Raw genomic sequence first — 10244 nt, 5'->3', positions numbered from 1 at the left:
CTTCACTTTTTCGCTTGTCTCCTGCATTAATTTTGGCTTTATCCCACACACACATGGTCATTCTTTCCTTTCGTTTCTCCCTCTTCTATCCACATCCTCCACTCCCTCCATAGGGATGTCTCTTCCTATTCTGTTCGGTGTCAATAGGGACTGATTTTGTAACTTCACACAGCTCATATTGTGTCTGTCTCAGCTTCCTGCTGTCCTTACCGTACTGTACTGGCTTTATATGGTCTTTCCTTCCCAGCTTCTCCCTGTTCTGACCTCTCCGTGTCTTCAGTCTCCGTCCCAGCGCAGACATACAGGTGCACTTTGTTACTCACAAGCACTGGACTCCAGCCCCGCTGGCTCCCTCCCATCCTGTTTTCCCACTCCATTCTGTTTTTCATTTATCATTTATCTAAGCCTCTGGCACAGTTTGTCCCTTAAAAAACACAGTTCTGGCTCTGTGACATACATCCAGAACATTTCTCCTAAGTTAGATATTTAGTTTGACTGTTTAGAGTGCGAGGGTGGAGAAGGTGACTGGACTGTACAGGATATGAATTGCATAACAGGGAGAGCGATGGAATGAATTAGGAAAAATACTGATGTGCAGTGGAGAGAAAGTGAGGAGGATGCAGACAAGGAGAGCTGCAAAAAATGTAACTATAGAGATGAGGAGAGAAGGGAGACAAGGGAAAGTCAAGTGGAGATAGGTAAAAAAAAAAAAAAAGGTGACTGACAGCCTTTGATTGCCTTTTTCTCTGTCTGTCCCCCAATTTAAGTGAAAACTTCAATCCGTCTACCCGTTTCTTGGCTCTACAGTAAGACGGTTGACTCCCAAATCCCCCCATTCCAACATAAACAACTTCAAAAATGTAGAAGAAATAAATCCACTCTCACACACCCACTCTCCTTCCCTCCCTCCGTCTTTCATCCTGTCTTTCTTCCCTCTGTCTTTGTGTCGGTATCAGCCTTTGGAAATAGGACATTTATTATCTGTGTTAGAGAACCAAACCACAGCTCAGCGGCTCCAGAGTTTGCAGTCTAATGCGACCACATCACTGAGTATGTATGCAGCCGCGGTGCCAGACATCCAAGGCCCTGACAAACATGTGCTTTCTCCCTCACCTCCATCTGTGTTTGACTCCCTCTCTCTGTGCTCCTGTCACGAATTCCTTGTTTCTTATCTGTCGGCGGGGTTTATCACCATCTTTATGTCTGTCTTTATGTTTATCTGTCTGTCTGAGTCCCGCTGATTCCTGGCACATCCAGCCCTCCTATTCCGGTTTGTTTACAGTTGGCTAGAGCCCCGGTTTCACACAGCTATTCACAGAGTGTTCTGGTTGAGAGAAATCTGATGTTGAATTATGTAACTCCCGGATACACACCATAAAGATGTTGTGCTCCAGTGTCTTGCTGGAACACTAACTCTGAAGTCAGTGTACTGTGGATTTTCTGGATGAAAAATGCCGTGCCACAGCGTGCTATATAGCTGCTAGACTAACTCCTGAGTTTGTTGTGAAATGAAACACCCAGTGCAGTTCAATCGCTCTTGGATGTATCTATTTTTAATAAGTGTTAGAAAGGAAAAGTATCAAGGCTGCTGTGTAACGTAGCGAGTATACCAGCTATAAATGTAGATATACAGTACAATGACATACCCTTCACTTTATGCTTGTGATGAAATGATTATTGAGTTAACTGACCAGATGATTAATAAATGAATAAATACATAAATAAATGAATATATATATATTTTTAAGTAATTCGTTATCATTTTTTATCATGGAGGAATCAATGTTTTAGACATTTACCAAGTAAAAATCCCAAACATCACTAAGATCACTAAGATGCTTTGTTTTTTCTCTGTTCATATCATTAAAAAAATAATACCCTGGAGTTTTTTTGGCTGCCAGTCAGACTAAGCATTGCATTATTTTTGACGCTCTATCCACTAAACGATCAGTTGAATGAATAATCGATTGATTCAACTACAAGGAAAAGTTGTTGCAACTCTACTATTAATAACAATAATAAAAAAAAATGTATTTATACAGCACCTATCATACATGAAAAGGCGGTTCATAGTGCTTTATGTAACAAAAAGAAGGAAAAGTAAAAACCAGAATAAAATAAAAAAGGGCAAACCATTTGAAACAATAACAAGCAAAGTCATAAAATGCAGCTTAAAGGTGATTTAAAATAAGTCAACCACAAACTTTAAAACACTTCCAAGCATTAAAAGTTTAAAATGTCAGCACTAAGATGTATATAAAACAAATATATCCCTGCTATTACCCATTTCTTCTTCTTCCTATACAGCACAGCATCATTCGCCCACACAGCATGACACAGCACATTTTCAGATGAAAGTTAAAGGGATATTTTCCTCAAAATCCCCCTGTAAAGCATCGGGGGTATTTCTCAACTCTCTCTGAGGCAATAAAACACAAACACAGGTATTGCAGTACACGCTTCCCCATGCTCCCAGAGGCATACGGGTGACAAAAAACCAGAGTTATTCCATGTGCTGTTTGTATGGTAGATGTTATTTTCATACCATGCTGCCATGCTGGCAAACAACAGTGAATATTATCATGTACCTGTTAGGGAGCAGGTACCCTCCCTGCAGCACCCCCCAACCACACCTTCTCCCCCTTTATCCCCTGCTTGTTTTTCTCCATTCCTCTTCGCTCTTACCATCATGTGTTTTTTAGGGAAAGTGTGGGAGTCGGGGAGAGAGTGAGCTAATAGTTTGGTCTGATTGAACGGTGGAAAGGGCTGATAGTAGAGGAAGCAGGGAGGAGGAGGAGGCAGGGTGAGGGAGTTGGGGGGAAATGGGTGGGTGGGGGCAGAAAGAGGTCTGTATAAAAGCCCTTGCTGTGAGGAATTAGGAAATATTCCCCCGGTGAAAATACACAGAGATATATCCAAGACTCCTCACACCGTAATCAGCTTTTAAGGTAAGTGCATTAAACCGATTATAGGTTTGTAATAATCTTTCAGGTGTAAGAAGTAATACTCTACACATTTTAACTGAGCCAAACTGCAAAAAGAAACCTGTTTGTGTGTTGATATCCTTTAGAAATTCACCTCTGTTAACAAAACTATATGCAATCATACATTTTTAACACAATCCAGGATGTATGAGCCGTCCTCACTCCCTGTTTAATGTAGCACAGTATGTTTCTGTGTGTGTGTCTGGGTAAAGAGGAGAACTTAACATGGGTTCAGATTGGCTGTGCTGGTGAGTCACATTCAGCCAGGGGCTTTTTCCAGTGAGGTGGGCACATTCTGCCTGGGGGGAGGAGGGCTACAAACCCGCTGGGACCCCCACTGAGACTCACATGGGTATAAAACTCTGCAGACACTGCTGTCAGCACCTGGCCAACACACACAGGCATGCACACTCACACACACACGGGCACGCACACACACACCTCTAGCTGTCCTTGCAATCTTTGGAAGATGCTTCTTGAAGTTCGGGCCCCGGGCCTGCTGTTTCTGTGCCCACTGAGTCTGGGTTTGACTGAAGCCCAGATACGCCTTAGGGGCTGATGTTATGAGCACTGTGTGTGTGTGTGTGTGTGTCTGTGTCTGTGTGTGTGTGTGTGTGTGTGTGTGTGTGTGTGTGTGTGTGTGTCTGAGTTTGTGCGCGCATATGCATGTGTGTGTCTGTGTGCATGCTTTGTGCGATGAAAGGTGCTATTGACTGTGAAAAGGAGAGCTGCTGAAACAGAATCCCATCCAAATCCCACAAACACAGGACAGGGCTGAAAACTGTTCAACAGTGAAGGCACGCGAATGTGTGTGCATGTGTATTTGTGTGCACGTTTATATGTGTGTGTGTGTGTGTGTGTGTGTGTGAGAGAGAGAGAGAGAGAGAGAGAGAGAGAGAGAGAATTTGAGTTTGTATGCTCAAGCTTGGGTGTTTAACATCTGGGACTGCTGTTTGTACAGATGTTACACAACTGAGGTCACTTGTGTGCATGTCTGCTTGTGTGTGCATGTGTGTGCATATACATGTATGTGTATGGGTGTGTGTGTGTGTGTGTGTGTTTGTTTGGCCATATAGAATACCTGCTGCTTTGTAATTACTGCTTATCTCCCTGCATTAAGTTTAAGTTCACTTGGACCCCATATACTGGCAGCGATTCTCTCAGGTTCCACCCTAACAAACAGAGGATTTAGCTCTTGCGCAGTGTGTTTTCTCTCAGTAACTTTAGGCCTCTGGTTCTCAAAGTGCGGTTCGGGGACCCCCAAGGTGGTCCTCAGCAAAATGAGGAATAGTTCACAATCATTATAGTTTAATTCACTACAAATTACGCCACAAACAAAAAGTCTATGAATGAATATTTTTACATTAGGAATTAATTTCACAGAGTTGAATCTATTTGTGAGTGTTGCTCTATTTGTGAGTGATGCTTAACCAAACTGAATAATCCTTTCATATCAGGGTCCACAGGGCAAAATTGCTTCAGATGGCACACTGCTTCTAAATGAGAGTTAACTTGGGAGTGCTGTATGTGAAAAAAAAAAAAAGAAATTGAAAGGCCCTGCTTTACATCGCTAAAAAGACCCAGCCAAACCCTTAAACTGACTTGACACATTACAACATGTTTCCAGCAGGGACGATTTTCAGTGTGGTTTTATTGAACACAACTTGAGCTTTGTGTTTGAATACAGCTTTGGCTTTGTGTGCCCTAAGATGTACACATAACGTATATTCAGTGGATAGCTGACACGAGTTGTTTATTTGACTGCTTCCACCCTACATGTGCATGAAACCACAGACACAGATATAGAAATGTGACTTCTGCCCATCCTTGGTTTTGCTTCTTCCCAGTCTGACCGAACCGCTCTTTCTTCCTGGCCGGCTGCCCCGCGCTCTCTGTCTCTCCTGAGTCTGTCCTCCTCCCCTCTTGTGTTGGTGTTAAGATGACTTATTGAAACAACTTTCTTCTTTGTCTTTCCAGCAGACAGACAAACAGCACCCAGGATGAAGAATCTTCTGCAGTGTGTGGCGCTCTGTGCCGTTGTCTCTCTCTGTATCTGCTACGGTACAAATGCACTTATGCAGGCCTTTCTGTCATTCAGCAGTTATTATCCATTTATAACCTATAATATAAGCAGTTATAAACACTTATTGGTCATTTATGATTAACCCGGTTCCATGTTTTTCCCATAGACTCTCATGAAAGCACAGAGTCCCTTGAAGGTGATTAAAGTGTACTCTCTTGTTCCTGGAAAAACATGCATGTGATTCTAACAAATACAAACCAAAGTATTACTCCTGACTAACTCCGCCACTCACTTGTTTTGCCTGACTCAGATGTGTTGCACTGTATGCATGCCCTAACCTCATTAAATTCAGTGTTTCTGTGTAGTAAAAAGTTATTTGTTTCCAGATTTGTTTGTGAGCCCAAACCAAGCCAACTCTTTCATAACGCCATCGAGGGGCCAAGGAGGAAACCCCTTCAACTACTACAACTTGATGAGGTAAAATTACACACACAAACACAGAATATGTGCACAGAAAACCCATACACTTTACCCGCTCATAAACACACACATAAGCCACTTATGCAAAGAAAACATGCACAGATACACATGCACGCACACTCTACCAGCTACAAAGTGGAGATTATAGATCATTAAGACACAAGCTAATTAGGCTATTAAACATCTACATGTGTTTGACACAAACAGCCTGAGGCTAAATATAAACGCCTGAATCCATTAATTACGTTTGAACAAAACAGAAATATAGACCACTGGGTGCTGTGTATCTGTTTCTCATTACAATTTCCTTCTCCCTCTCTCCCTTTACCCCCCTCTAAAGATCTTTGTCTCTATCTGCTTATTAATCACTCCGGCCTTTTGTGTGTCTTCTCTTCCCTGTCCAGGAAGGTGAAGTCTCCAGCAGAGAGGCGTGCAGAGATCTGCGAGGACTACTCTCCCTGCCGCTTCTACGCTTATCAAAACGGCTATCAGCAGGCCTACCAGAGATACTTTGGGGCCAGAAATCCAGCCCAGAATCCAGGCCAGAATCCATCCGCGGCCCGTCGATACTAAGCAAAGTCTCAGTCTGGCTACTGCAAAAATGTTTATTATCTTCTTGATATGATTGTGCGCTTGTGCATTCCACATACTGTGGCTTTTGCATAATTTATGTAGCTGTTTTTGTCCTCTTCTAGACGTGATATGACAATCCAAGAGGAAAAACATTTTCATAAATAATGCAGCATCCAGTGCGGCTCAGACTGTACTGTATGTGCAGTATAAAGACGAATGCAATCTAACAACTCCACGTAGGTACTGTAATATCTTACAGCTCTAACCATACACATGTTTAAATCCATGGCCCATTTATTGTGTAATCTCAGGATAACTTTTATCCACTATTATCACACCTTCCCATCGTTTATGAGCTTTATGAGATATGCCTGACTGAAAATGACTGTTTTGCACACTGCTCTACCCTTTCTTACACTATGCACATCTATCCAACCCAATACTGCTGTCAATGTTTATTTTCATGTGTTTAAAAAAAAAATAAATTGGGTTAAAAAATAAATTGGATTTTTTTTAAAATCTTAATCCTGTTTCTGTCATGTGTTTGCCTCAGGAAACTATTGCCATGCCAGTTGGAGATGTTTTGGTCAGGAAGTGCCAGCTTGTACACCACAAGGCAGATGTAGAAGTCATAAAAACTGTGATGGCACAACTACTGTGGCTTCTAGAGATTGCCCAAGATGTAATATAAATGATAAAAGACACCATGAGGTATCTGTTTAACTGGGCAAACACATATAAATGCTAAACAAATGCATTTTCCGTATTTGTTTCAGCAGGTAATCACAAAAGCTTGTAAAAAAATAGCGAGGCAAAACACTTGAGTGAATGATTTTCAAACTGATTTGAACTGCAGGACTAGTGATGTTCACAGTTGCAATTTTGAATAGAGAACATGTATTACTGGATGCAACAGCTATGATCAAGATCAAATTTCGTGCAAAGTCAGGAGGAATTTATGCAGGGCATCGCACATCTGTGTCTGCCAGTGTCCTGTCAGCTGGAGGACGCAGGAGACAGATAAACAAAGGCAGCTCAGGACACTGGATTGTTGCATGGCACGGTCACAAAAAGATGGTCATATCAGACTTTGTTTTTCTACGGTGCCGCAAGACCAGGAATGTGTGCAACTAAATCTGTCTTAGGACTGGATTCCTCAAGTCTGTCCATGAAGCGAGACAAGGCACCAGCACTGACCCAGACGGTGAAATTACAGCCCATATAACACTATCAAGATCGGTCCAGCATTTAAACATGCCTTCACAAGAAGCAGCAAAAGGCAGCATTAAAAGTAAATCAGAGGAGCACAATGTAGTTTCTTCTTATAAATTAGTGCTGAAGAAGGGGATTGGTTTGGTAAACTTGGCTGAGGCCATACATACACAAACAGCACATGAGATACTGCAATTTAGTATGATGTTAATATTAACTGTGATGGTCCTTTTTCAAATAAACTGCTAAATATGGAAACAGAAAAAAGCTGAGAAGGAAATTTTAAAAAAAGCAGTTTACAAGTGTGTAGAAAGCGGGATCCTTTGCCTGAAGTTATTTGACTGAAGTTTGACTGAAGTTAAATTACATACACCACTGAAATGTGCGCCAGCTACGCTTCTGTTACTTTATTGGCGCTTATGCCCATATACTCAGTCAAAAATATCCCTGCACATGATGAACTGCAATCGTCCACAAATCTTCAATCAAGTCGGTTTGGTTCTAAATGTTGCTTTCGCTTTCTTTATGTTGGAAATCACTGTGGTTTGTAATAAAAGAGAAAGCCCTCTGATTAAAACCATGTCACATAATGTGGAATTGGTGGTTTCTGCTGTTGTTCAATTAGTATCATATGGTTTTTCCTGCAGCATGCTCTTTGTGGCCTACATGGAGGTGTGTGTGGGCACGCTGTGAAACTCTGACCTCTCCAGGGTGGCAGTAGGTATTGCACATCCATCCAAAATATGATTCAACTTTTTATTAGTGACAGTAGTAACTTCACAACCTCGCTTTGGTGTGTTAACATATGACACGCTTTGTTTTTTCTACTTGCTTCAGTCTTTTCCTCTCTCAAATTGCACGAGCAGTGGATGCGAATGAGAGTGTGACACAAATAGTGAGGAGGGGGACGGTGGTGAAAAGGAAAGAGTGCATTTGACACACAAAAAACGTGTCAGATGTCTCGGTGTGTGGAAGTGCCGGTGAATTCTTACAAAAGCAGCTGCAGGAAACATAAAAATTCAAACGCTGAGTCATGTTCTGGGAGACTGGGGTAACCTGCACGTGGTTTCTCAGTGGCACTTAAAATAACCCAAACCGAGGTGCAAAATGTGAATCACTGAAAATCAGGGTGGCATTTGTGGCTGTGAATTTGTGAAATCTGTTTTATCACCACTTATAATTAAAATATATAATTAAAAAATATTCACCTTTTGGAAGCTGTGAGTTTTGCGTGTCTATATGTGTAGGGATGCAAACATAAAACATATATAACATATTGCAAACGTATACAAAATGTGGGATCCTGCTGCTCCCATGATATTGTCAAGATTTTTTTTTTCTTTTGTGGAGGTGTGTATCTCTGTATCTGTGTGGGTGTATGATACATGATTCCTTAACCAATCACATAGTCAAGCCATAGTCAGGGCCACATCTATAAACCGACTATGTATTTATGTATATGTGTGTAAGAGGAGAGCAAGAGAGAGCTCCACAAGTCTCCGGTCCGACTTCTTGCCTGACACTCCAATTTGTGAAGAAAGAAGCAGAAAGATGAAGACCTTGGTCCTGGTTCTCCTGGCAGCTGTCTGTCTGTGTTCGGGTAAGACCTGCACAGCGACTTACAAAGCAACGTGGGCAGGCCACATGTTGCAAAGAGAGTTTTTACATCAGGAGGGAAAAAAAGTGCTTTAACATCCCAAAACAAGGGGATAGTGCAATTTGAAGTATTCTCAAATTTACATTTTATTGTTAATATAATATAAAAACAGAATAGCAGCTGTAACTAACTATAGCAGTAACCAATTACTTGTTATTACTGCAGTAAACTTAGTGAGAGGCTTCACAGATGTAAATATAAAATAATTCATCATTCATTTTTGTTTCCTCTGTGTTTTTCAGATGCCTCGACTGGCTCCCAGCCAGCAGATGCTGCCTTGTCTTTCACTGCACAGGAGGGTAAGATAAACAAACAGCAACGTGTTTCTTTTATTGTCAGTTAATATTTGTGGAATTAATTAATAAACCATTTGCTAGAGGTCAGGCATCATTTTGACACAAATATGATTATTGAACTAGATCAGTCTTTCCCAATGTGGGGGATCCCATGGACCCTAATACGACAGTGAGATGGATTTTTTAAAAAATTTTTTATTATTATTATTATTTTTTTTTTTTTGCCAAATTATAGTGAAGAATATGAAAAATGATTAAGAAATACTATAGTGATTTCATTTTCCCTAACCCTGTACTCAGTCATATCTGATTTACAAACTCTTATTAAACAAGATCTGATGGTCAAAGATGAATTTCCAAAATGAGCTCACTGACATTTATGCATACAGATAATCACAAATGCTTTTTAAACAAAGCTTTTCTTTTCTTTTCTTTTCTTTCTTTTTTTTTTTTTTTTTAAATAAATGTACAGGAAACACAGATATGTTTGTAGCCAAGGATGAGGCATCAACAGTGGTGAGGCAGAAGAGAGCTGCTGGAGAGCTGACCCTGGCCCAGCTGGAGAGGTACTTTACACCTGTACTACTTTAACATATGCAGCAGTGACACAGCACTCACATACACACTGCACATACTGTAATTGAAGGCAATAGTGTGTTTATATGTGTTGTATCCATGCAGAGACTAGCAGCAGGCACACACACACACACACACACACACACACACTCCTGGCAAAAGATTTCTTTAGTTTATTAGAATTTTATCATGCATGACCCCTGGATATATTATCTGGGATAACTTCTGTTTCCAATGTGATGGACTCCTCTCTCTCTCTCTCTCTCTCTCTCTCTCTCAGCCTGAGAGAGGTGTGTGAGACCAACGTGGCTTGTGATGAGATGATGGACACAAATGGAATTATTGCCGCTTACACCGCCTACTATGGACCAATCCCTTACTAGATGCCAACAGACCACCTTTACACTGATGTCTTTTCCTTATAACTGAACTCAACTATTTCT

General features: G+C 41.1%; 2 protein-coding genes across 2 annotated transcripts; both read left to right on the top strand.

Annotated features, from left to right (window-relative positions):
* Positions 1-2859: 2859 nt before the first annotated feature.
* Positions 2860-6089, top strand: mgp (matrix Gla protein). Its single transcript, XM_030059016.1, has 5 exons — positions 2860-2948; positions 4961-5045; positions 5174-5203; positions 5394-5484; positions 5892-6089. Exons 2-5 carry the CDS (start codon positions 4985-4987, stop codon positions 6058-6060), a joined length of 351 nt encoding a protein of 116 aa, XP_029914876.1. The 5' UTR covers positions 2860-2948; positions 4961-4984; the 3' UTR covers positions 6061-6089.
* A 2734-nt stretch (positions 6090-8823) lies between these two features.
* On the top strand, positions 8824-10194 carry bglap (bone gamma-carboxyglutamate (gla) protein). Its single transcript, XM_030057174.1, has 4 exons — positions 8824-8872; positions 9172-9228; positions 9698-9791; positions 10082-10194. The coding sequence occupies exons 1-4, from the start codon at positions 8824-8826 to the stop codon at positions 10182-10184; spliced, it is 303 nt and encodes a 100-aa protein (XP_029913034.1). The 3' UTR covers positions 10185-10194.
* Positions 10195-10244: the final 50 nt, after the last annotated feature.

The sequence above is a fragment of the Myripristis murdjan genome, chromosome 8 (assembly GCF_902150065.1).
Source record: "Myripristis murdjan chromosome 8, fMyrMur1.1, whole genome shotgun sequence".
In the NCBI taxonomy this organism is placed as follows: Eukaryota; Metazoa; Chordata; class Actinopteri; order Holocentriformes; family Holocentridae; genus Myripristis; species Myripristis murdjan.
The sequence above is the reverse complement of the archived record's forward strand: the minus strand, read 5'-3'. Positions and strand labels throughout refer to the sequence as shown.

Excerpts from the sequence above, each read along its gene's own strand:
- mgp (XM_030059016.1), top strand. The coding sequence starts at position 4,985 with ATGAAGAATCTTCTGCAGTGTGTGGCGCTCTGTGCCGTTGTCTCTCTC. Across the intron at positions 5,046-5,173 it reads CTCTCTCTGTATCTGCTACG|ACTCTCATGAAAGCACAGAG; the intron begins GTACAAATGCAC and ends TTTTTCCCATAG. Across the intron at positions 5,204-5,393 it reads AAGCACAGAGTCCCTTGAAG|ATTTGTTTGTGAGCCCAAAC; the intron begins GTGATTAAAGTG and ends ATTTGTTTCCAG.
- bglap (XM_030057174.1), top strand. The coding sequence starts at position 8,824 with ATGAAGACCTTGGTCCTGGTTCTCCTGGCAGCTGTCTGTCTGTGTTCG. Across the intron at positions 9,229-9,697 it reads GTCTTTCACTGCACAGGAGG|GAAACACAGATATGTTTGTA; the intron begins GTAAGATAAACA and ends ATAAATGTACAG. Across the intron at positions 9,792-10,081 it reads ACCCTGGCCCAGCTGGAGAG|CCTGAGAGAGGTGTGTGAGA; the intron begins GTACTTTACACC and ends TCTCTCTCTCAG.